The 27894-nt window shown below is 36.3% G+C and overlaps 2 protein-coding genes across 4 annotated transcripts; one reads left to right on the forward strand and one right to left on the reverse strand.

Moving 5' to 3' along the window:
- Window positions 1-591: 591 nt before the first annotated feature.
- On the reverse strand, window positions 592-15634 carry LOC115699674 (protein ENHANCED DOWNY MILDEW 2). 3 transcript variants are annotated; one of them, XM_030627195.2, is made up of 19 exons: window positions 15359-15633; window positions 14482-14897; window positions 14310-14406; window positions 13898-13951; window positions 13664-13806; window positions 13367-13463; window positions 13157-13255; window positions 11895-12142; window positions 11710-11799; window positions 11093-11617; window positions 10820-10967; window positions 10605-10706; window positions 4625-4717; window positions 3816-3857; window positions 3518-3628; window positions 2640-2711; window positions 2434-2552; window positions 2302-2365; window positions 592-2168 (listed from the first exon to the last, which is right to left on the reverse strand). In XM_030627195.2, the coding sequence occupies exons 2-19, from the start codon at window positions 14889-14891 to the stop codon at window positions 897-899; spliced, it is 3786 nt and encodes a 1261-aa protein (XP_030483055.1). In that variant the 5' UTR covers window positions 14892-14897; window positions 15359-15633; the 3' UTR covers window positions 592-896. The 3 variants fall into 3 exon arrangements, with proteins under 3 accessions (XP_030483055.1, XP_030483054.1, XP_030483056.1); XM_030627194.2 differs by having other exon boundaries at window positions 13664-13809; XM_030627196.2 differs by lacking the exon at window positions 3816-3857 and having other exon boundaries at window positions 13664-13809; window positions 15359-15634.
- On the forward strand, window positions 15301-26279 carry LOC133030550 (uncharacterized). The gene is made up of 2 exons (XM_061103332.1): window positions 15301-15429; window positions 25287-26279. The coding sequence occupies exons 1-2, from the start codon at window positions 15301-15303 to the stop codon at window positions 26277-26279; spliced, it is 1122 nt and encodes a 373-aa protein (XP_060959315.1).
- Window positions 26280-27894: the final 1615 nt, after the last annotated feature.

Here is a 27894-nt window from a genome sequence, read left to right on the forward strand (position 1 = left end):
TCAACAAGAACAACAAATTTTGAAGGAAAATTCCTATCTAACGTCATTAAATTGCCAAAAAAATATGCTTGAAATGCTAGAAATCTCCATCTTCCACACCTAAATTTTCAGTTGGTGCTTGTTCTACTCCGTCCAAATGTTCTAAATGAAAATAAGATGATCCAGCTGCATAAAATACAAAGAAAATTAGCAACTAATATAAATCACAAAAAAAAAATTCTAATGAGACTGAATGTACCAAAGAAAACTTATCTGCTAAAAATGTTGTTCTCTAGCGAAGCAAGCATATCATTTGAAGTCGCAAAACTCGACTAGTGACAAAACTTTTTACAAAAATTGAATTTTTATTTTAATATATATTTTTTTAAAATATCTAAATGAATTTTTTAATAAAAAATAATTTTTTTTTTAAATTACTTAACTAGTTTTAAAATTTTAATTTCTTTTTTAGTTTTCTTAATCATTCAAAATAATTTTTTTAGGATCTAAATTAATTTTTTAAAATTTACCGAAAAAAACGTTGAATCGGAGGTACTATTTGATAATTGCCAAAGTTTATGGAACAAAATTACTTACATCAACATTCAAACAGAATAATAGGTTGAAACCTAAGACTAAATTTCTATAAATGTAAAAGTTCAAGGGATTCTTAAAAATGTGTATATTTTAAGAGAAAAAATCAATATTGCCGAAAATTCGAGGAGATAAATTGCTAATTATTCTAAAATGAAAGAAAGAAGAAACCCCACCCCACCCCACCTCACATCACATATGTTAGGATCCATTTGTAAATTGTAGGTTTACCTTTCATGCCAATTACATAAGCCAAGTCTATATGGATCACTTTTCTACAGGCTGAACAAGGATAAAAGCAACTGAAAGATAATTACATTTTGTTAAAAACTAGGGTATTCGGGCTGGTATGCCAAGTCGTAGTTGCCACTTCCACTCCCCATGGGAGTCTGGGAATAATGTGAAGACTGGATAGAAGACGAAGAACCGTAGTGTTGGAACTGAGGACTAAAATTTGGTTGCATGAATTCACGTGACGAAGGATTTTGATTCCTCTGCATGACAGGAGTGTATTTATGTTGAGCATTTATTTGTATTCCACTCTGATAGGATTTCTGGCCAGAATGGTAGGTGTAGGTGAAGTTGCCAGTGTACCCTTGAGATGGCATATCCATATTCGGCCACCCGTAGTTACCAAGTTGGGCGCTTGGCTCGTATCTATGCTGCATTTCTGCAACAGAAGGATAACTGGTCTGGGAAGTTTGCTTCCTTACTGTGTCAATGGGATAACTTGTCTGCAAAGTTTGCTTCCTTTCTGTGTCGATGGGATAACTGGTCTGAGAACATTGCTTCCTTTTCCATTCTGTGTCATTAAGATAACCGATCTGGGAACTTTGCTTCCTTTCTGTGTCAATAGGGTAGTCGGTCTGGTAATTTTGCTTCCTTTCTGATTCAATGGGATAACTTGTCTGGGAACTTTGCTTCCTTTTTGTGTCAATGGGATTACTGGTCTGGAATTTCCCACTTTCCAAACCAGGTGGAAAATCTTGTCCAAGAGTTTTTTCTTTGTCTTGGCAGGCCTTTTCTTTGTTTTCGTCTTCTGGTGATCCAAAGACTTCAGGCGATGCAAAGACTTCATGCAGTGCTTGGGTTGGTGAATAACTTGGGGAAGACAACTCCATATCAATGCTCACATCAGAAGGTGTTGAGCCTTCCAAATCCCCCTGAATCAACCTCTCTATTTCTCCTTGTCCATCATAGTCCATCTTAATGAGGTTGCTCTTGCTACCAGTATCAATGTCATCATGATGAATATAGCTTTGATTGACTTTTATGGGAGTATTTGATCCAGCTTCTTGTGGTTCAGCCTCATAGTTAACATCCGCAACACCATTGAATAGGCAAGACATGTCACCGGGTGCACACAGATAGGAGTAGTCCTGATAAAAATCATAACCTTCTTCCTCGGGATGGTTCCTTACCTTGTTTCCTACCAGATGCAGCTGTTGCAGGACAATATGACCATGTTGTATTGCTATCTCATTGTGTCTAAGAGTCCAGTCACGGCGACTCCAAAGATACAAAGGTGGCGCCTTCAGGTTCCAATCCTCTAACTGCTTATCGTGCATGTCAATAGATCCAGGGAGATAAAAAGACTGAAAAAAATGGGAGAGAAAAAACAAATCAAAATGCACAATCATGATTAATTCTACAAATCCTATTAAATTATATTATCACAACTGGTAGCTGGGAAATGTATTTACTAGCAAAGAAAGAATACTAAATTACCTTTCCTGAGAGTACTTTTTCATCCTCCCAAATTAAATCATAAGGGTTGAAGATTGTGTCAAGTCTGGAAAAGCAGCAAACAAATGTGAGAAACGAGAAATGGTGGAGAATAAGTTAACTTTAAGAACTCACCGTTTGGTTTCCTTTGGGGTAATTAGAATAAGGAGTTTTGGTCTGAACTCCAGGGCCTTAAAAATGAACCTGTGAGCTAAAGAAGCTTTTACTCCAAAAGGAGGATTGAGTCCTATGACCTACTTTTAGAATTAGTTCAGAAGTATAAGAAATACAAGCATCTAGATTATTTGGTACATGGTCAAAGGGGAAAACAAAACTCTCACCAGCTGAGAACCATCAGGCAGTTCTTCTAACTTTACACTCATCCAGTCTCTTTTCTCGAAACTGAAGTCATTCTACAGGAATGAATGGTGAAGGTATTTAGTTTAACTTTTCTTTTACATTTACATTTGAGAGTCAAGACAAATAAATGATGAAGAGACACACTGGCAACTAACAACAAAGTCCCTTTAGGCTTTAGCACTCAAATCCAAGAGTGCCCAGAAATACAGTAAGAGAATATGTTCATACAGAATCAAATCACCAAGGTTTAGTGTTGTGGAGACTAAAGTCGCAGTATAATAACAATAACTAATAACGATAATAAATACTTATCTCTAATTGAGCCCTTGTCCTATGATTTTGATACCACAAAGTATCATCTGTCACATTTGGCTATCACATACCAATGAACTGATGTTATTCTTTTGCCATTTGCTTCTATTTGGCGTTACTTTCTCTTGTTTAACCTTGTTATTAGAGTGTTTACTATAATTATATAAAGGGAATATACTCACTACCTTCAGTTTTTATAAAAAAAGATATTTGGTATACTGTATTTTCAATAATACTTAATTGGTACCTCTTATTTTTTTTGTACATATTTAGTACCCTAAATAAAATTTAATCAATATAATTTTATTAATTTAACCAAATAATTCTCAGTTATATGTAATTAAATAATTAAATTTGAATTCAAAATTCATAAAATTTTAGACAGTTTGATTGTATTTAGATACAGGGTACCAAATAAGTATTATTGAAAATATAAAGTACTTAACTTGTATTTAGATAAAACACATGTACTGTCTACATATATATATATATAGAGAGAGAGAGAGAGAGAGAGCTTTTCCATACGTTTTCTGAAATTAAGGCCTACCTTGGGACAAAAAAGATCAAAATTTTTGAAGAAGCACTGTTTTCCTGTCTTTTCAAGCTTTTCTCGCATCAGAAGACTGAAGTCATTGGAGCCGCAGCAAAAGTCAACTATCTGTTCAACAAAGAAAGATTATTGTCAATTTATTTGTTGAAGTATACATTCCTGAGTAATTTAGCTTTAAGCTGTACTGTAGTATATAAAATTTATTATTACTGGTTCGTTAAAATACACAATAATTATTTGCACTAGAAAATGCAATAACTATCAAGATAACACAGCCAAATTGAAAATAACTCACTGTATCTCCATTTTGAACATAAAAATGAAGCCTGTTAACAACCTGTAGAGTTGTATTATGCTATTAGCTTTCACATCAAAATATATAAATAAACAACACATATAACATATTACATAGCCAGTCATATAAACAAAATTCAGTAGAAAAAGGCTCAGCCATTCCAGGAATATAGAAACAGTAGAATAAGACTAGAAAATTCCAAGAACAATCTTCAACAAACAATACAGGATGAACAAAATCCCTCAGAACTAAGAAGCGCCCATTAGGTTATAAAAAATTCCTCAAAAATACTAACCATTAATAAAAACTAGAGCATTGATTATTAAACAATTGTCTGTAGTGGTGGAGGTACCATGGAGCTTATTTTACTAGCATCGGCAGGTAATTATCAACTATTACTTATTATGCCTAAAAGGGCATGCGAGTTTAGCTTCAAAATCTTTACCATTATTATTATAATTATTTTAAAACAAAACTGCCTTCCTTGTATGTATTAAAAGAAGAATACAAGGATCAGCTTCATAATTTTTAACTATTAAGCCTTCTCAGTCTTCCTGATTATTTTACACGAGAAACCAGTATAAATATATAGTTAAAATATGCTCAGGTAGATATATAAATTGATATATATATATATACATGTATAAAATTGCAAATTGAAAAATAAACAAACAGCAATGTCATTCTCATAGGGGCAAGTTGCTACTTGCTAGTGCTACTCAGATTCTTATGTTACAATTCTGAAAAACTGTACACATAATAAAAATGTTGGCTGAGAAAAAAAATTGCTCCTTATTGAATCAATTTACCTCCTTAAGCTTATCCACTTTAGTGAAATGACGACCATAAGATGTATACCGATTCCCATGAAGAAAAGGAGCAAGATAAACACCAAGCTTTCTCTGCAAATTCACAAGACAATAATCATTGCACAGATCAAAGTGATACCAATCTCTCTAATTAGGACTAATGTGACAAAAGAGTTTAAGATTCATGCTAAACACAGAAAGTTTTTTTTTTTTTGCTGGAAAGTATTTAAACTTTCAAAATGTGAATACTTCAAAAAGGGCTGGTACCATCATTCGTGTCGACATAAATCACAGCTCAAAGCTAATAATTAAAAGAGTAAATTGATTAGCATTCTGACAATTTCCTATGAAAAAGTCAACCAAAAATTCAAAACCAGCTACTATTTAGCATAGTAATCCAAACTACAGCTATGTACCCGAATTGCAAAAACGAACTTGATGAGCACCTGCTATCAATTCAAACAATTTCCAATATACTAACAGCAATAAACAGTAGTCACAGAGATTCAATTCACAGTAGGAGCTATTATTGAATACTAATCAAGGAAATAAGCTTCCACACAAGGTAGAGAGCTAAGGCAGCTCTCACCTAATGCAGAAGAGATAGTTTTCTCTTACAAAATGCATAACCGAAAAACACAATCCTTTCCCATACAAAAGGTAGCTCACTACTAAAGACAATTACCAAATTACCCCCTCCTAAGCCAATTTACCTTGCTTACCCCTTCTAGCATAAGTAAACTTAATAGGAGGCCTCACATTCGTATCATTACCCCTCCCCCCCCAAAATCCCGAACCTTGTCCCCAAGGTTAAAATCTGGAAACTGGGCTGCAATGGTGTCAAACTTCTCCCAAGTAGCTTCGAAAAGAGGCAAATCTTTCCAACGGATCAACACTTCTATAGGAGCTCCCGTAGGTGTAGGCCGTTGACGCACATTCAAAAGTTCCACCGGTTCGACCAACAACTCCAAATCAGCAGTCAATGTAGGAGGTATGGTAGGGGACGAGTGAGCTGAACCAACCGCTGCACGGAGTTGGGACACATGGAAGACGGGGTGAACCGCTGATGATGTGGGAAGGTCCAAATGATAAGCGACGGCCCCAATCCTTTTCAGAACAGTAAAGGGCCCATAGAAACGAGCAGCCAGCTTCTCATTCTTGCGGAGGGCTAAGGATTTCTGTCGATAAGGCCGGAGCTTAAGGAAGACTCGATCGCCAACTTCAAACTCAACATGTCGACGAGAAGAATCAGCTGCTGCCTTCATTTTGTGTTGAGCACGCAACAAGTGCATTTTGAGATCATCCAAAAACCCATCTCGTTCTTCCAAATACTGCTCGAGTGCCAAGACCAAAGTGGATCCCTCAAAATACCGAATTAATGCTGGTGGATCACGCCCATATAACACCTTGAATGGAGTACACCTCAAGGAGGAGTGGAAAGTAGTATTGTACCAGTACTCTGCCCAGGACAACCACTTGGCCCATGCCTTAGGACGATCAGAAGCCAAACAACGAAGATAAGTCTCGAGGCAACGATTTACCACCTCGGATTGGCCATCAGTTTGCGGGTGGTAGGCAGTGCTATGGCGGAGTTCAGTGCCCTGGAGGCGGAACAGCTCAGCCCAGAAATGACTGAGAAAGACGCGATCACGATCCGAGACGATGGTCCGAGGAACCCCATGTAACTTGACCACTTGATGAAGGAAGGCTTCGGCAACTGTGCGAGCTGTGAAAGGATGTTTGAGGGCAATAAAGTGACTGTATTTGCTCAAACGATCCACAACCACTAAGATCGTGTCAACACCTTCCGATTTTGGCAACCCCTCAATAAAATCCATAGTCAAGTCCTCCCAAACCTGTGCGTGAAGATCCAAAGGCTGCAAGAGACCCCCCGGTGACATGGCCAAGTGCTTGTTCCGTTGGCACACTTCACAAGCGCGCACAAAATTCCCCACTTGCGCTTTCATACCGACCCAATAAACATCTCCCCGAAGGCAAAGGTAAGTCCGATACTCTCCCGAATGACCACCGATTGGGGAGCTATGGTATTCCCGAAGGAAATGTGGAATCAAGGATGATGTGGCGGCCAAAACAAGTCGTTTCCGATACAACAGACGCTGTTTCTCGAATGTAAAACCCAATACATCCTTTCCTTGTTCCAAATCTGCCACTACACGAGAGAGGAAAGGATCTTGCTTAATTTCTTGTTCAATCACCGTCCAATCCAACCAAGTGGTAGTAGTAAGGATAGAGCATTCTAGAGGCTGCACTCGAGACAAAGCATCCGCAGCTCGGTTACCCACTCCCGGTCGATAGTGGATATCAAAATCATACCCCAAGAGTTTGACCTACCATTTCTGATGTTCCGGAGTGACCAATCGTTGTTCCAAGAGGAACTTCAAGCTTTGTTGATCGGTACGGACAATAAAACGGCGACCTAGCAAGTATGGCCTCCACTTAAGCACTGCCAATACAATGGCCATTAATTCCTTCTCATAGATGGACTTAAGTTGAGCTCGCGGTTTCAGAATCTGACTGAAGTAAGCAATAGGCCGCCCTTCTTGCATCAAAACTGCTCCTAACCCATATCCGGAGGCATCCGCTTCAACCACAAATGGCTTGGCAAAATCGGGAAGGGCTAACACGGGAACCGTAGTCATTGCAGTTTTGAGAGACTCAAAAGCTTCAGTTGCTGCCGAGGACCAAGCAAAGCTATCCTTCTTCAATTGATCTGTCAGAGGTCGAGCAATAGAACCATAATTCTTGACAAACTTGCGGTAGTATCCTGTAAGACCAAGGAACCCACGTAGATCTTTAATCGAAGTAGGGAGAGGCCAATCCACCATGGCTTTGATCTTTGTATCATCCACCGCAACCCCGTGGCCACTCACTACATGTCCCAAGTACTCAATACGTCGCTGCCCAAAAGAACACTTCTTCTTATTAGCAAAAAACTGATGCTTGAGGAGAGTTTGAAGCACAAGCTCGAGGTGTTGTATGTGTGTAGCTTCGTCAGGGCTATAGACCAGGATGTCATCAAAGAATACCAAAACACATTCTCGCAGCCAAGGCTTGAAAAGTGCGTTCATCTGAGATTGGAAGGTGGCAGGAGCATTAGTAAGGCCAAACGGCATGACCAAAAACTCATAATGGCCTTCATGAGTGCGAAAAGCCGTCTTGTGAACATCTTCAGGCCGAACTCTGATTTGGTGGTAACCTGAGCGCAGATCAATTTTAGAGAACACTTGAGCACCATGTAATTCATCCAAGAGTTCATCAATGACCGGTATAGGAAACTTATCTGGAATGGTGGCTCGATTAAAGGCACGGTAGTCCACACAGAACCGCCAACTACCGTCCTTCTTTTTGACTAACAAAACCGGGCTAGAAAAGGGGCTGTTGCTATCTTGAATGATCTTTGCGCTTTTCATTTGGTCAATCAACCGCTCAATCTCATCCTTTGTGATCTGGGGGTATCGATACGGCCGAACACTAACTGGTGTTGCGTCCGGTTGTAAGGTGATGGCATGGTCATGTTGTCGAGGTGGTGGTAGATACCGTGGCTCCTCAAACACGGCATTATAGCGCTGTAGCAAGGCGGCGATGGCTTCCGATGGTTCTTCCTCTGCTGCCATAACTGACGAATGGCCCAATTCCACCCAAACACCAATCTTCTCGGTTTGCAAGGTAGCCATTAATGACTTCAGAGAAACTGGTGTTTTATGTAAGGTGGGATCCCCTTGTAACACCACCCGTTTGTTACCGAGATTAAATTCCATAGTGTGCTCTTGCCAATGGTGTGTTGTTTTCTGCAGCGTATTCAACCACTGAACTCCCAAAATCACATCCGTATTACCCAAGGGAAGTGGAAGGAAGTCATCCACAATGTTAATGCTTTGCAAAGTCAACGGAACTCCCCGGCAAACCCCAGCGCCTTTGATCGCTTGTCCACTACCCAACTGAACCCCATAAGCCTCTGTTCTTGTAATGGGCAGCTCCAATTTAGTAGCCAAGTCCACCGTAACAAAATTGTGGGTTGCCCCGCTATCAACTAACACCACCACGTCTTGACCAAGGATCGACCCCAACATCTTCATCGTTTTTGGAGGGGTTAATCCCACCACCGAATGCAACGACACCTCCACAGTTTGGGCTTCCGATGCCGATCTCATTGGCGGTAGTCCAACCATTTCAGCAATTAAATCATCCGGAGGCTCCTCTTGGGCTTCGTCTTGTACCACAATCACCACCAATTCTGCTTCTTTGCATTCATGTCCTCGAAACCAGCGCCCATCGCACTTGAAACAAACACCCCTTGCTTTCTTTTCTCTCAATTCAGCCTCTGTGAATGGTTTGAACTGGGTCGGAGAAGATGATGATGAAGCTGATGTTGTTTTACTTTGAACCGAAGTAGTAGAGTAAGTTGGTGAAGTGGTCATGTGAGGTGCACGTGAATCTGGGATAATTAGAGAGTTGGGCCGGCTGTGAAATGGTTTATTGGGCCCAACTTTATGACCCCTCACCAAGGCTTGGTTGGCTTCAATTGATTCAGATAACTCCATGGCCCTAATTAAGCCATTTGGATGCAAGAGTCTTAATGGGCCTTGTATCTCCATCTTCAACCCATTGACATAAACCGCCTGTAAACCTTGATCACCCATTGTTCCCATGGGATAGTCTTGCACAGATTCAGTCTGTCGGAGAGAGAAGAACCAGTCATAGATCGATCCTTCATGAGCAGAACGGAATCGACGAATCAGCAGCACCTTCAAATCCTCCCATGACCCGATCGTGTGCCGAGAATTCTCCCACCTAAACCAATTAAGAGCTGCACCCTCCAAACACATAATCGCCGCTTCCAACTGCTCCGCCGGCGATAGGCGTTGCAACCCAAAATATCGGTCAGCTCGGTATGTCCACTCATCGGGGTCGTCGCCGGAGTACACGGGCAATTCGATCTTCCTGGCCCGAAACTCCGGTCGTCTTCCTCCTTCTCCATCTCGTCCGACCGAACCCATTACAGCTGGAGAAGATGGTCGTTCATTGACCGAACGCCTTCCCGAGCTCTGCATCGGCCCTTGGCTTTCACGCAGAGAACACATCTCATCGGCCATTCGAGCTTGGCCATTCAAACATAATCATATTTGCTCCGCCAGACCAGAAACAGTCCGTTCCTGGGTTTCTTTGAATTCTCCAAGGATGGATTTGATCGTATGAATGTCATTCTTAACACTGTCTAAACCCTCTTCGATTCCTTCAACTTTCTTCTCCATTCGAGTCGACGGCATCCACCGGAATCCTCGCTCTGATACCAAATGATGAGCACCTGCTATCAATTCAAACAATTTCCAATATACTAACAGCAATAAAACAGTAGTCACAGAGATTCAATTCACAGTAGGAGCTATTATTGAATACTAATCAAGGAAATAAGCTTCCACACAAGGTAGAGAGCTAAGGCAGCTCTCACCTAATGCAGAAGAGATAGTTATCTCTTACAAAATGCATAACCGAAAAACACAATCCTTTCCCATACAAAAGGTAGCTCACTACTAAAGACAATTACCAAATTACCCCCTCCTAAGCCAATTTACCTTGCTTACCCCTTCTAGCATAAGTAAACTTAATAGGAGGCCTCACATTCGTATCAAAACATTAAACTAGTCAGTTAAAACATACAAGAGATGGTATAAGCATATATGATAGTATGATACAACAAACAGTATGCCACAGTATCTTTGGTCTCCTTTATGCATTTTACAAAACTAACAAAACACATTACAGATCTTAACAAAGTTTGCATTGAATTAAAAAAATGACAGGCAGAACATAGAGACAGTAGAAAGGAGTAACAACTCAGACATGCAATATAAGTGCCTATAAAGAATAATAACTAATGCCCAGTCGCCTTTTCTTTTTTTTTTTTCCAACTTTTTTTTTTTGCAACAAAAATTTATAGTAAATAAAATTTTTTTTGAACCTTCCACTGAAATATTTGATTGAGAACATCTGGTTCACAAACTGCTTTTGCATCTTCAATACTTTGTCCTGAATCCAAAATCTTTAAAGCAATTCGAATAGCCTGCAAGTATATCAAGACTCTTAAAGTAAAAAAAATTTGGGAGTACAATATGTTTTTAGATTCACCATCATCTTAACATCTGTAGCCACAATTCATTTTCTGTCAGTAAATACCTCAACAGAACCCTCCACTTTTCCTATTGTAATGCCTATGTCCAGTGAGCTTTCAGAGAATATTCCATTTGTAGCCTGTAGCCTCTGTTTTCTTATGAACTCTTCTCGATTGAAGGAAGAAGTGGATTCTTTCATTAGGTCCAAAATTCTGTAGATCCAAGAAGACAAGAAAAGGAATTATCGCTCCAACTATTGCTAAATGAAAATTTACATAAGCATAAAATATTCTGAAAGTAAACTTTCAATCATGCAACTATGGAACAAGGTAATCACCGCTTTTCTATTTCAGCTTGAGCTGAAGGACATGGCCTCTTTGTATTTTTAATGACATTTTCTTCTGTAGCACCTTTTACAATTCCACTGGCTGCATTCCTCTTAGACTTCACTGGGTGTGTTTCTAGACTAACTGATGAATTATTCTTCATGCATGACTTGCCTTCAACTTTTGAAAAGAAACTAAGAGATGATCCAACATTGACCTTTGCAGATTTTCTTACTTCATCAGTTCTTTTTCTCTTTCTTAACGAATCAAAATCTGGTCTAACACATCTTTTCTTTATAGTTTGGGTAGAATCACCTACACTAGCACTACAAACCCCCTTTTCTGCCCGTTGCAACATGTTTAATTTTTTTGTTGCAAAAGTTTCAAATACATTACTTCTTGTTGACAACATTGGCATTACCCTCTCTTTCCTTGAATGCATCTCCAAATTCGGTGCCTTTTCTTGTCCACTAACATCAGGGAATTTTACATGGTCTCTAGTAGGAGTTCCAAGTTCACTTAAAATCTCATGATCCCTGGTCAACATAATTGAATATCCATACACCATCAATGTGAAATATGGCCAAAATTAATTTTAACTTACATAAATCAGCTCCAATTTACTTACATGCAATATATCAAAATCCGTTTGGGTAGTAAACCATCCCAAGCTCTCTGAGCAATGTTTTTTTCATAGTTATATTCGAAAGAAATACTCCTGAAAAGTGAAACAGAAAAAGTCAATAACAAGATGTCATTCTTTCTCAAAGTAACTAACATTCTAAACAAAAAGAAGGGTAGGTTTCATAGTGCCTGGGTAGGCATTTCCTGTGATATGCCTTTGGACAGCGCCGACACAGAGCAAACTGCAACTCCATGACTTTTTTATCTTCACCTTGATGACAAACAAAACACTTATGAGCAGGACAGGTAAATGATTCCCCCGCAGCAATACTGAGACGAAGTTCTTCAGTTTGGCATCTATTAACTGGTTGGAGCATTTTTGCAACACATTCTGGATGATAGAAGTGACCACAAGTAGCAGAAATACAAGGGAAGACCTTAAATTCAACAGAAAACCAAGTTTAGAATTGCAGTCAACAAATATTGCTTCTTATTCTTGGTTGTGAAAAAGAAAAACTGAAATCCAGTAAGCAACTGGAGATGGTAGTCGAATGATTTAATTAACAGTATGCAATGAACAACTCATAATGACATACATCAGGAAAGTATAATCAAGACAATAATAAAAATAGATAGAATTTAAATAAACTTTCTGCAGTATTATTGATTAGTGAGCTAGCTATTGATGCCAATTTTTCTGTTTCCTTCAATCAGCAATTTTTTATGTTCCCAAAATGTTAAACTAACTATTGTTAAAATTAGTACAGGTGCTACAACATCTTATAAAAATCTTAGAAATTTCAGAATTTGGTGACACCGGAAAATACATTAGAAAAGGTTATTCTATTCTATTTTCTGCAAAAGATTAAGTACATATCATTCTGCACTCCTACTGTACACTCCAAATCCATTATAAACAACAACTCATTTTCATTGATTTCCAATTTTGATGCCACATCAGCTTCCAAAGTTTTGAATTCACTAAAATATGAAAAAGTAAAAACTGAACATGACACTTCACTAGGATTAATGGGAGTTGATGCAAGAGATAGATATGTAATTTTTATCAGAGGTTGGTCTTTCTAGGGCAGAGGGGTCCCATGATTCATAAGAAATGGGGGAAACATTTCCTCAGAGAAAGGAACTCTGTTTCTTATGCTTCTCTTTTCCTGATTTTTCTTCTCTCTTCTGGGTAAGTTGGTTTCCTATTCCTTAATTTTAATATACTTTCTTTCTCAGCAGAAAGGGAAAAGTTGAAATTTTACAATAATGTTTTGTGGTCCTACACTTTGAAAAAAAGTTTCTGTAATTTGAATTCAGGTCATAATATGCATCATTCAGTTGCCGATATACTTATTTGGTTAACCCACTTTATAAAAGGTGGTAGCACCTTTGACAAGCACATTAGTGCCAGAAAAGTAGTGCTTCGGGCAACTAAGAGAAAAGTATACCTTGCAACTAGATGAAGTATCTGAGGAGCCCAAGTTTCCACAAATAAAGCATTGGTGCTGCTGGTACTTACAATTTGCACACAAAAATGTTGGAATTGCCTGCATATGTTTAAGCACTGTTACTAGCGCAAGCACTTGTAAACTGGAGTCATAAAAGTGAAAGATAAAAGCATTTTGAATGCATTGATTGAAACCATATGGAAAACTTACGTTAACTTGAGAATCATTATATCCAAGAGAAGGGCAATTTTCGCCACCAGGAGCATCTCTGGTTGCATGAAAGGATCGCATGCACCTCCCTTGACAGCTGTATGAAACTTGCAATTAAATCTAAGAAGAAAACTAAATGTGGAGAAGAAAAAATTATGGTTGATGTTGAGTCACCCGAAGGCTGAATCAGGCAATATAACAATACTTTCAGGAATCTAAACAAAGATCACAGGAAAAAAAATCCTGTAAGAAGATGCTGCAAATAAAAACAATGCAAGATTAAACATGATAAATCACCTCAGTATTTGACCACCATTGTCACAGATTGCGCAAACATGATCATATAATCCACTATCTCCATCAAAACATTCACCATCGTCACCAATGATATCGTCATCCATATCAACTATGAGCTTTGATTTATTTCTTATTTGCTCGTCCTGCTAAATCAAACATTGGGTTCACCGATATAGAGCGAAAAGGTTTTTCCATATAATATACAAAACACCAAAATAATCCCCGAGAACTAACCTCCGGAAAAGCTCCATTTTTACTCGGGTTTGCAATATAGGTATGCAGATCATGCTACATAGTCAGAACAAGAAATTATAAGCTAATTCCTTATGATAACATTATTACAAACTTTTACACAAGTTAAGCCAATTAACTAGAATAATTAAGGTAGATAGCAATGCATGCATCACCAGCACCAAATGAAAGACCAAGGAAAAAAAAAACAGAAGTATTTCCCGTGAAATAGGTGGTTCTTCAGAATAATACTCATCCGAACTAAATGCTTTTGAGCTTGATATCTACAGTCATAATAATTCAATGACAGTACGGCCTAATCTCATTGGATCAGTAACACGTTAATATCATTCTCAGCTTTTAATGAAAGGGAAATCTAACTAAAACAGGTATAGTAAACAGCTAAACAGCTAACCTCAATTTTGGCTAAATCTTTGTCCCTTTTGACAACTTCACCGATAAATAAAAAGTTGGCAAACAGATCATTCTCACAAGGTTTAACCTCAAATGAGCTGCAAGAACCACGGGCTTATAAGAACAAGTAAAAAAGCACAGAGAAAATCACATAAACCGTATAAAACGCAGACCTAAGAACTTTAAGCAAGTAGTTCCAAACAAATTTCCTGGATGCAGCGGGATTCTTCTTCAGAAAATGAAGCCAATGAATGGTGACCAGCATTGTCCTGATCGTATTTTCAAAACACTTCCTTGGCCTTTGGAGCACTATCCAGTTCTTGTCCTTGGAAAGCACATAAATCTCAGGTTGCAAAAAAGAGAGGTCAAACCTCCAAGCCACAACCCTCTTGTAAATTTTTTGAAGACCATCATCAACACTGGCAAGCAAGAAAACCTCTTTATCTGACTCAACCAGACTCTCATTTGGACTCCATTGGAGTGGCAACGTAGTAAACGAAACAAGCTCTTCCTTATCATTAACAAAGAGGTAATCTGTGACACAGTTTGGCAATATCTCACCCTCTTCATCTGAGGACGCCATTGACAACTATAAAGCATACAGAGAAATACAAAGAACCCGAAATCATAAAACTTATGAAACAGTTAATCAAAGAAAACCCTAAAATCAAACAAGAAATAAACAATAATAATAATACTAAAAGTTTTGATCAGGTAGTCCTCTAACTATACCCATGTCTACAACAATGTCAAAACTTCTTCAAAATAGATTAAATAAACACAACTATTTACAAGAGCTCCTAAAAATCTCATTAATCACCTGAACTAACTAGCAACTCTCAAAAACATAATATTAACTCTTGAACTTTCTTCTTAATGGTGACAAACTACACAAAGCCATTAGACTATAAACTTATATATAGTTTTCTACTATCCATTACAACAAACCTTCCATTACATTTCCATTTCTATTTTCTCTGTAACCAAACAAAATGGTAGAAAAACATAGAAAAGGAAAAAAAGAAGAGGTTGAGATGATGAACGCATTACCAGGAGGAGAAGAGAAGTCAGAGGAAAATGCAACGAAAAAGCACCAGAGTGGTGGTGAACTGTTGATATGTGTGTATTTATATATATATTTTTATATCATACAATGAGAGTGAATAGTAATAGTGAGGAGGGAGTGGGTGTGATCAGATTGATGATTGTGGAAGAAGACATGAATTTATTTGTATAGAGAAAGAGAGCGTAGCTTCTAGCCATTCTCCATGATCGCACGGAATGATGTAATAATGGGAACAAAGACCAGAGTCACGCGAGTGTAGTTTAACCGTTTTGGGCATTTCTTATTTTAAAAATATAAATTATTATTTTGTCATTTTCCCCAAAACTGAACTGTCATAAATGCGGGTAGCATTTCAATCCTATCGTACAACAGTCACTGAAGCATACTACCTCCATTTTTCATTTTTGTTTTAAAAGTCCGAAGTTTGATTGAGATGTTAAAAGCATCTATAAAGAACACATTAAATTTGGTGTTCCAATATGACTAAGGTGGCCTTTGGTTACAAAATAAAATTGGAATAAGAATAGGAATAGTAATAGGAATAGAATGCAATTGAATTTCCATTCTTTTGTTTGTTAAAGACTATCGAATCAATAACGGAATAAGAATTGTGATGATTGGTATAGTATAGAATAAAATGAAATTTTTATTATTTTGACCAAAATATTCTTTATTTTTTTAAAATATTTTTTGTTTTATAAAATTACCATTATGGTACAAATAAAAAAAATAATATATATATGTATTACCCTTAAATTGTATTTTTTAGATTTAATTATTAAATAATAAAATATAAATAAATATTTAATTTAATAATCTAATTTATATTAATATTTAAGTATCAATAGAAATATTATTCATATATTATAATCATCACACATAGTTTATCTATATAATTATAATAATAATATTACTTTCCTATAATTATGTACAAAAAAAAATATAATAAACATATTATTGTAATATTAAATGTTGTAGATATATGTTTTAAGATAAAAAAATGTTACATATATCATTATAATTTTAATCATTTATTTATGAGAAAGGTAGATAAGGAAAAATAATTTGGGAATTTTTCAATTTTGTATACATTATTTTAATTAATTACAAAATATGTGCAAAAAAACTTATTATCATTTTCTCATACACTTTTATATATAATTAAAAACTTTTTTTCAATTTTTATTATAATATATATGGTAATAATTATTGATTAGTATATATATAGTAATATTGGTTATGTTTATTTTTATGTTTACAATTATAATACACATACTAATAATATAAAACATTTTATATATGTGTTTATTGGCTATGTTTATTTTTATGTTTACAATTATAATAAATATACTAATAATATAAAATATTTTATATATGTATTTATTTTATTTTTTATTAATTAAACATACTAATTTAATAAACAAAATAATAATATTCACATAAGCTTATTATATCACTCTACGTGTGTTATGTTTATTTTTTTAGTAATTTTTTAGAAAATAAATAATATATATATAAAAAAAAAATTGTTTATCTTTATCTTTTTCTTTGTTTATTAATTGTGTCGTGTTTATTTTTTTTAACTAAATAATTTTTAGAATTTATAAAGTTATGTTTGTTTATTTATTTTTTGATGTAAGAATTATACTTCAATAAAAAACCCGTTCACTAACTCATTAGAAAATAATCAATATATAGAAACAATAGAAAGAAAATATACTTATTTTAGTATAGTATAAATTGACTATGTCTATTTTTATGTTTACAATTATAATAAACATACTAATAATATAAAATACTTTATATATATGTTTATTTTGTTTTCTATTTATTAAACATACTACTTTAATAAACAAAATAATAATATTCACATATGTTTATTATATCACTCTACGTGCCATGTTTATTTTTAGTAATTTTAAGTATTGATTTATATTTATATACATTAATGTTATAATTTTGATATTGTATTTTATTAAAAAAAAATCTTATTAAATTATAATAATTCATACTAAAATAGATAATAAACATTTATCTTTTAATAAAAAAATATTTAACTTGTTTATTTTTATAAAATTGTTTAATTAATTTTACGAAATTGTTTATTTTGAGGTTTAATAAACATATTAAAAATATATGGTTTCATGTAATAAGTTTTCAAAATGTATAAATTTTTAAAATAATTTTTTTTTGCACATTTTTTGTAATTATTTTGTTTTTGTTGTACATTTATGAAAAAAGCCCAAATAATTTTTAGTTGGTATGGAATGGCTTTTCAAGTCATTTTATTTAGGAAAAGTAATTCCTTAGTTTACATGAATTACAATTCCCATGGAATGAGTTTTCCAATGACAATAAACAAACCGAACACTTTAATGATCTTTCTTTAGGAATAGCAATTCCATTTTTACACTCATTCATGTAAACCAAACACTACCTAAAGTTGAAAACTATTTCTATTCTAACTATAATACTAAAAGTTATACTAAAATAATATTTTTTATTATTATTTTATTTAACTAAAATCATCACAATTAATTAAAATGAACTATCTCAAAAAAAAAAAAAAAAAAAAAAAAAAAAACTAAAATACACCCCTCTAAATAAAAGAGTCACGATTACAACACACACTTTAAATTTTACTTTCGACATGTTAATTTTTTCTAAATTTTTCAAAATTTTGCTAGATTTCTTAAATAACTATTGTAACACCCTAAATAATTAAGCACGCTACTCAAAAATACTTATGAAACCCTAATCCCCTAATCGGGATTACTAATTAAAATAACGCAGAATTTAAACTTTTATATTAAACAGACTGAAAATAAACTTGTAATATATTTAACTTTTCAAAATAGTTAGGATCCCAAAAATATTTACAAACTTATTACAAGTTCTTTCTTACTAGCCGACCTAAGCGGCAAAACCGAATACAAAAGTCAACACTGTTAGACCCATAACCCGCTTGATCTGAAGTGGCGTGAACATGTACATTCTTCGTCCTGCTCCTGAAACTCATGGTTGATCAGCCACTGACTTACCCTTTCCTGTACAGTAGAGCACCTGTGAGCCAAGCCCAGCAAGACAGTATAAATCATAACAAATATAATATGCTCATTCACATATGTCTGTATAGCACAGACCTGATCATTTTTTCATCATGCCCATTTATGTCTACGTGGGGTAGACCTATGTGTTGCGCTCACACATCTAATTAAATCTACATGACGTAGACCCACGTGTTACTCTCACACGTCTAAATACATTAAGGCCTTAGAAGTGGTTCATCTCGGTTATGTGTACCGAGTCCAACCTGATTATGCCTTGAGCGCATAATCCATAAATTTCATTTCAATTAACATGGCATGGCATTTATACACATATTTCACTAGGGTAATAACCCTAGGCTAACAAACCGTTCCTATTAGGGTAATAACCCTAATCTCGGTTACCATAACTCACATATATCATATTCAACATAAGCGCCACTACGCATACTCTATGTGCAAACTACTGTCTTACCTGTTTTCCAGCTATAGAAGGAGATTCCAAATCCCCAGGTGCTCCTGATCAGGTGCCGGTAATCCTAGTCACACAAATCCGAGATAATTCATACTTAGGGTTAACCCCTGACTTTTAACTTAATAAAATTCAAGCATGGCATTTACAATACAGATAATCACATAGAGCTTGAAAAGAGCTTTCCAATGGTATAAAGAATATCCCAAACGGAGTCCCGAGTCAAAAGTTATGGCCAAAACAAAATCAGTTTAAAGATGGCTCTCTGCTGCATTTTATGGCCGCGGCCACTGGGTTCGAAAAACCCAGAAAACCAGATTTTAAGGTCTAAACATGCCCACTTTACCATATAATCGAACCTCAACCAAAATAGGGAGTAAAACACAATTTCATGCTTAAATTCATCACAGAATATGCATCCCAAACATAAGATTAACAACCCTCAAGTCAAGCTCAACACTTGAGCAAAATTCAACCTAGAATTCAAGTCCATAACCATGAACATCAAAACCCCAAAACACAAACTCAAGAACAACACTAAAATCAGAGCTGCAAACTCAACCAATAACTCACATTCCATGCTCAATAAACATGTATCACAACTAAATTATGCTTTACACACTCTATTCACCAAGATCAACATCAAAATCAAGAACATGCAATTCATAACATCACAACCATTTTCATGCTCTTCTAACAACAAAAATCAGCAAACTTTAATTAGAAATAAAGCTGAGAAAACTACCTTAAACTCTGTAATATCCGCTAACTCCGAAAGGGTATTTTTGTAATTTTATTTAGCTGAGAGTATTTTTTTTTTATGTTACATATTTATGGATTTAAATATGTATGGAATTATTTTTATGATGATATAATATGTGATTTTATTGGCATGTGTATAATGCCTAATAGATACATTTGTCTGGATATTGTTATATGGGTATATTATTATTATTATTATTATTATTATTATTATTATTATTATTATTATTATTATTATTATTATTATTATTAACATATTATTATTATTATTATTATTATTATTATTATTATTATTATTATATGATGATTATTATTATTATTATTATTATTATTATTATTATTATTATTATTATTATTATTATTAGTTAGTATATGCGATACGTATACACGATTCAACCGAACCGAACGCCTATTTTGGTGGAATGGGAATCGCTCCACTTCGGTTCAATGCGATATTTTGCTTGGGTTTAAACACGATAGAAATTAGGTTTTAAACTCTATTTTCGTTCACCCAAAACAGAGAACCAACGAGAGAGAGAGAGAGAGCACGTATATGGCGTATACGGTACCGAAAACTTGCGTTTCTTCAAGCGGAGTGAAACCTGGGTGAACGTGGGGGTTTGGGATCACTTATATACGACCTAAGGAAGCCTTTTAACGTGGTATAAGGGGCGGAAGTCGTCGTTTTGAGATTCGACATTTTTGAAGCTTCAAAGGTGCGGCTTAGTTACGGACTCGAATTCGAACGTGTTTAAGCTTGTTCTTGGGTCAAGGGAGGTTATATTTGAGTGCATGGGACCCTAAGGATTGTTTTTGACGTAAGAAAACGAAGCTTTAACGTCCAAAACGAAAATCCAAAATTTTGGACTCCATTAAAGACGGTACACCGCCAACGAAGAAGACAACCCCGATCTGCCTTCTCGGACCACTTTTCTTGATCGTTTTGAGGTCCTGAGCATTGTGGAGAGCTTCCCCAATCGAAAGGACGCTTCAAGAGCCATCGGAGACAAAGTTACACTTTACCGGCGACGAAACCGACGAGAACTCCGGCGACACTCCGTTCAGGGGTTTCTGGAGGTTATTTTTCGATTTTCTTTCAGTTCTTGACTTGTGCTAGGTGTTCTTAGGCCTACTATGAAGTTTGATAATTTTCTTGCAATTATTTGATTTATTATGAATTATTTGGTTTGTTTGTTAAATTAAATATGAAAAAATACTTAGATTACTCAGAAAAATCTAAATATATTTTATATGATTAGTTATGAGATATAAACTATTGCAAAATTGGTAGATTCGAATTTCGGTTAATTTTGTATTTTTCATGAATTATTTGTGTTATTTATTAAATTAATTATGAAAAATACTTAGGGTGCTCAGAAAAATCTAGATTTATTTTATATGATGGACTATGATATATAAACGGTTATGAAATTGGTAGATTGAATTTTCAGGCGATTATGTATTTTTCATGAATTATTGATGTTATTTCTTATTTTAATTATGAAAAATACCTAGGTTGCTTAGAAAATTCAAAGAAAATTATTTATGACCTATTACAGATTATAAAGTGTATTAGAAGAGTTAGATTCGGTTTTTAATCAATTTTGGTATTTTTCATGAATTTACTTAATTAATGCTTAAGTTAATTATGAAAAATAGATAAGTGTTGTTAAAATAGTAAAATGTATTTTTGTGATACCATTTACTGCCTATGATATCAAATGGAATAGGTTTTATTATTTATTGGTTGCTGTAGGTATTTATTATAATTATTGGTGATTAATTAACTATTTATTTGGACTTTAATAAGAATAAATGGTATTTTAGTAAATTTTACGTAAAAATGTGTTGTATGAATTCATGTTTTACGTTAAGAATGTTTGTTTGAGTCCATGCAATATGTTTGTGTGAATCTAAATAATAAATGCTTATGTATGGTGTGTCATGCAAGCGAAATGGACCTATGTGTTACGTATTTTTACGTAAGTTTCTGTATGAGTTTAGAGATTCATACTTGAATGTATTTTGAGTGTATTGTTGTGTTAATGAATGTCTAGGATCTTGTTCTCAACAAGGAAATTCGTTGAGGTGCTCGAGGTAGCAAGTGTGGTCTTAAGAATCGAGGTAAGAAGAGTGGACATTTGTACACAGGGTGTATGTTATGCATACAACTTGGGTTGGTTTGCTATTTAATTTGATTGTGTTATGATTTCCTTATATTTTGTGAGCATCGTTAGCATGAGAATAATATTAGGGTCTTGCTGCTTGTGTGAGCATAACACTTGCAGGTTATAACATTATCATGGGTGAGTACAACTTATGGTAATTAATTGCCCTGTTGGATGCCAAGTGTGAGAATAACACAAGGCAGGGTAGGTTACCTCATGTCTGATCAACATGAGAGAATAGTTGATTATCGTATGTGAGTATAATGTGCGGTATGAGACTTGATGTGTGCATGTGAGAACAACATGCGTTGTGGATATATTTATGGAATGTGAATTACTGTTGATTAATATAAAAGAGCAAATTATGTCAAGTAACTAGTTAGGAGGGTTATGTCCTACATAGCTCTTCTTACTGGGCGTTAGCTCACGGGTACTCTGTGTGCAGGTAAGGGTAAGGCTAAGCAGTGAGAATGAAGAGCTCGAGGCGTGGACCGCATGTTAGGGGGCTGGCACAGTATTTTGCTTTTAATGTTTTTAACTGCTAAACATTTTGGAACTATTATTTTGACTTAACTAGTTCTTATTTAAGTTTACAGTACTAAAAGAATTTTGTTTTAAACAATGAGATCTCATGCTTGGATATTTTTCAATAAAGCAGTATTTGATTGTCTTTATCTTATTAAATTGTTTTATACGGACTATCCTATGTGACATCTCGGGAAATCGGGGTGTTACAATATGGTATCAGAGCCTTGACCCAGCCGGAAGTGTGGTCGACGAGGACGTCGGACCCCGTAAGGGGGGGTGATTGTGACAGTCAATAGTCCCGTGATCCGTAAGGGGAAACACCGGGTAAGCTGCGCAATCCCACACCGCCTGGGGAAGGTCAAGTGGGATGATTCTGAGACTGTGTAGGTATGGGACTACACAGTTGAAGAGAGCTTAAATGGATTGATTGGTACTACTTATGTCAACAAGGTGCATCTTGTTTTTCGGTAGCCCATCTCGAAAGAACTCCACAGTTAAGCGTGCTTGGCCTGGAGCAATTTAAGGATGGGTGACCTCCTGGGAAGTTTTCTCAGGAAGCGTGCGAGTGAGGACAAAGCATGCTGGAAACACTCGTGTTGGTCTGTAGGGTCAGTCGTCAGTCCATGAAGCAGCTGTTGGGTTTTATGCCCTAAATAAAACTCATTTCAATATAATCAGATTTACTTATTAATATAGATCAGAAATAACATTTAATGTTGCATGGTTCACATGATTTATTTCATGATTATATGTACATAATGTATAAATTCATCTGAAACCCTTTTCACATACTTGATCCTGTTTATTGTGTCGTCAACACATTGGAAAGTAAACATGACTATGTGAATAAAGTTTCCTAGATTTATCAGACATAGGGTTTTACTGATATGATAATCTACAACAAGAGTTTACTTGTATTTGGAGAAATACTATGTTCTTTCCAGAGCATTGGTTAAAGTAAAGCTCAGGTTGGATGCATGGAGTATGCATCGGAAGGGACCGATATTGAACTTTGACTTAGATTTATTAAACTTACCGTAATATCTATTCAAGTCAATATCGCCTAAGTTGATCCTAGATCAAATGATCTTAATCCTGATATGATTAGGCTCAATCTTGAAAGGCTATTCGTGTTCTTTGATTTGTTAGTTAAGCCTACTTTTAGGTCAGGGTGATACGTACATTTTGGGAACACGGTAGTGCAATTGAGTGGGAGCGCTAGCATAAACATGGAATCTATAGCTTCTATCTGGCGAATAGTAAGCAAAGGATGATCTCCTTCGAGCTTGACCAAACGAACATAAATGGTGGAGTACTCATTTCACATTAGCTGAAATATCATTTATACGGGGTCAAGTGTTTTAAGGAATAAATACATTGTAGGGTGTAACGGTAATTTAATCCCTTTACAGTGTAGATCATTCATATAGAGGATCATTGATCACATTAGGATTATAACAATGGATAACTAATGATGTGTCTATATGGTGGAACATATAGAGCATTCTATATACTGAGAGTGCAATTCTAAGTTCTATGCGTGGATTCAACGAAGAATTAATAAGTTAGTGAATTTTAGTGCTAAATTCTTGATCTACTTATTGGAAGCTCGGTTATATAGACCCATGGTCCCCCCACTAGTTGAGATAATATTGCTTGTAAGACTCATGTAATTGGTTTTGATTAATCAATTATAATTCACAAGTTAGACTATGTCTATTTGTGAAATTTTCACTAAGTAAGGGCGAAATTGTAAAGAAAGAGTTTATAGGGGCATATTTGTTAATTATGATACTTTGTATGGTTCAATTAATAAATATGATAAATGACAATATTATTTAATAATTATTTATATTTATTAAATAGTTAGAATTGGCATTTAAATGATTGAATTAGGAAATTGGCATTTTTGAGAAAATCAGATACAAAAGGTGTTAAAATTGCAAAATTGCAAAGCCCAAGGCCCAATCCATTAAGTGTATGGCCAGCCACCTTTGTAGCTTTTTTAAATTGATTTTTTCATTATTTTAATGCCATATAATTCAAATCTAACCCTAGTGGAATGCTATAAATAGATAGTGAAGGCTTCAGAAAAATTACACTTTTCTTCTGACTTTTTCTATTCAGAAAAACTGAGCCTTCTCTCTCCCTATCTTTAGCTGACCACTCTCTCTCTTCTTCCTTGATAATTTCGAAATCCTTAGTGTATGAGTAGTGCCCACACACATCAAGTGATACCTCAATCATAGTGAGGAAGATCGTGAAGAAAGATCATCAGCAAAGGAGTTTCAGCATCAAAGATTCAGAGAAAGAGATCCAGGTTCAGATATTGATAATGCTCGCTACGTAAAGGAATCAAGGGCTAGATATCTGAACGGAAGGAGTCATTATATTCCGCTGCACCCAATGTAAGGTTTCCTAAACTTTATATGTGTTTAATTTATCGTTTTAGAAAGTTCATATTTAGGATGTTAATAAACATACTTGTGAGTAGATCTAAGATCCTGGTAAAATAAATTCCAACAGCAGCCAGAGTGACGTACTCGTGTATAAGAGCCATTCATTCCGTGGGTGTAAGGACCCAATGGAGGCTTGAAGCGGGGACGTTACAATATGGTACCAGAGCAATACGGTCCTAAAGAATGTGGTTAGCCCTAACATGTAAAGTTTACCGCCATGAGACGAGCTCGACTCACTGTACTGTAAGTGGTTATTACTTATAATTAAGTTGCCTTAAATTTCTGCATGCGAGAGGGTAACATTATTTTCATGTAAAATTGATGATCAAAATGATCTTGATGTGTATTGGTTTGTGTGGTTCAGGAGTTTAGAAATGCCTCCTAGAAGGTCAGTTAGAGTGGGTCGAGGTCGAGGTCGAGGCCAAGGCCAAGGCCGAGATGATGGAGGGATCAATGAACCACCTCAAGCACCACAGGGATGGGAAGAGCGCATTGCCGCACTGGAAGGAATCATTCATAGGCAGGATGAAGAACTTCGTCGAGTCGAGACGTCAACCGGAGCCTTTGTCCAAATAAGGCGGGATGCAGAAAATAGAGACCCACCAGCTGCAGTGGTATATCCTGCTACAGAGGCTAGACATGAGTTGTTAGCAGAGAGATTTCGGAAACAACACCCACCTGAGTTTGAGGGAGGCATAGACCCGGTAGTGGCTGAGGAGTGGATAAGTCGCATAGAAAGCATTTTGCAGATGCTAAGGGTGGATGGGAATGACCGAGTGAAGTGTGCATCTTACATGCTGAGGAAAGATGCTCGTATCTGGTGGGAGGTGGTAGAACAAACAAAGGATGTAGATACCATGAACTGGGACGATTTCAAAAGGGTCTTTAATGAGAAGTATTATAACTCAGCAGTTCTAGCAGCAAAGGTCGATGAATTTACTGGGTTAGTCCAAGGGAGTCTTACTGTGACTGAGTATGCACAAAAATTTGATAGATTGATAAAATTCGCTCCAGATCTGGTACCTACTGATAGAGTGCGAGCACATCGATTTGTGGAGGGCCTGAAACCAATGGTTGCTCGAGATGTGGAAATTGTGTCAAGGGGTCAATTCAGTTTTGCTCAAGTTGTCGAAATGGCTCTTACGGCGGAGCGGAGTGAAAACAAAATTTGGAAGGAAAATGCTGCCAGGAGAGAATCTAAGAAAGGTGGAGCCAATTCTAATGACCACAAGAAACGGGGACGGGACCGGTCCGGGCGGCCAAGTCAAGACAAGAGGTACAAAAGTGATAACGACCAACGATTTAATGGCGGCGGTGGGCGAAACATTCCGAATGCCCTAAATGTACCAAACGTCATCTCGGCGAGTGTCGCGCAAAAGCATGCTACAAATGTGGAAAAGAAGGACACATCAAACGCAATTGCCCACTGTGGGGACGGGCGGGAACGAGCGAGAACCCAAGAAAGATGACAAGTATGTTCCGGCCGAGTTTTTGCCATCACTCAAGCGAAGGCCGAGGCCGGTCCTTCGGTTGTATCGGGTCGATTCCTATGGCCAACACCACTTGTAAAGTTTTGTTTGATTACGGTGCAACTCATTCCTTTATTGCTAGCACAATAGTAAATCATATAAATGCACCGAGTGAATTATTCTTGTGGGGTTTGGGACCATGTTACCATCTGGGGAGGTTGTAATCTCTAGAAGTTGGCTTAGGGGTATATCTGTCAGGATAGATGGTAGAGAATTATTTGTAGACCTGATTGTATTAGATTTATTTGATTTCGATGTAATCTTGGGCATGGATTTTCTTACCAAATATGGAGCATCAATTGACTGCAAGCAAAAGAAAGTTGTTTTCACACCAGAAGATGGAGAGACTTTCGAGTTCAGGGGGGTAGGAAAGAAACCCCGCACTCCTATTATTTCGACAATGAAGGCTGGGCAACTATTACAGCGTGGGTGCTTAGGGTATCTAGTTAATGTGGTTGATGACACCAAGAAAATTGAAAGAAAGCCGGAGGAAACAAGGGTAGTTGCTAAGTTTCTTGATGTATTTCCAGAGGAGTTACCCGGGTTACCACCACACAGAGAAATCGAATTTGTGATAGAATTAGTGCCCGGGACAGCACCAGTTTCTCGTGCATCATATAGAATGGCACCATCTGAATTGAAAGAACTCAAAATACAGTTGGAAGAATTGCTTAAGTTAGGGTTTATCAGACCTAGCTACTCTCCGTGGGGCGCACCAGTTCTATTTGTTAAAAAGAAAGACGGTACTATGAGAATGTGCATAGATTACCGAGAATTGAACAAGGTGACTATAAAGAATCGGTACCCACTACCGAGGATTGACGATCTGTTTGACCAGCTTCAAGGGAAAAAGGTGTTTTCTAAGATTGATCTTCGTTCAGGGTATCATCAGTTAAGAATCAAAAATGAAGATATACCGAAGACAGCCTTCAGAACGAGATACGGGCATTATGAGTTCATGGTGATGTCATTTGGACTTACAAATGCCCCAGCAGCTTTTATGGACCTCATGAACCGAGTCTTCAAGGAATATCTGGATCAGTTTGTCATTGTATTCATAGATGATATACTGATTTATTCTAAGACAGAGGAGGAACATGAGGAGCACTTACGCTTGACCTTGCGGCGGCGAGAGAACATCAATTGTATGCCAAGTACAAAAAATGTGAGTTACGGTTGTCCGAGGTTGCATTTTTGGGCCACATTGTCACTAACGGGGGAATAAAAGTAGATCCCGCCAAGGTTCTTTGCGGTGAAAGAATGGCCTAGACCAACGACCGCCTCAGAGGTTCGAAGCTTTTTGGGTTTGGCAGGCTATTATAGAAGGTTTGTTGAGGGGTTCTCAAAGATAGCCACACCCTTAACAGAATTAACTAGGAAGAATCTAAAATTTTCCCCGGTCGGACAAGTGTGAGCAAAGCTTCCAAGAGTTGAAGAATAGACTTATCTCAGCACCAATCCTCAGTTTACCAACAGAAGAGGGACAATTTGCGGTATATTGTGATGCATCTAAACAAGGGTTGGGTTGTGTTCTAATGCAAGAAGGGAAGGTAAT

Source organism: Cannabis sativa, chromosome 8 (genome assembly GCF_029168945.1).
Source record: "Cannabis sativa cultivar Pink pepper isolate KNU-18-1 chromosome 8, ASM2916894v1, whole genome shotgun sequence".
In the NCBI taxonomy this organism is placed as follows: domain Eukaryota; kingdom Viridiplantae; phylum Streptophyta; class Magnoliopsida; order Rosales; family Cannabaceae; genus Cannabis; species Cannabis sativa.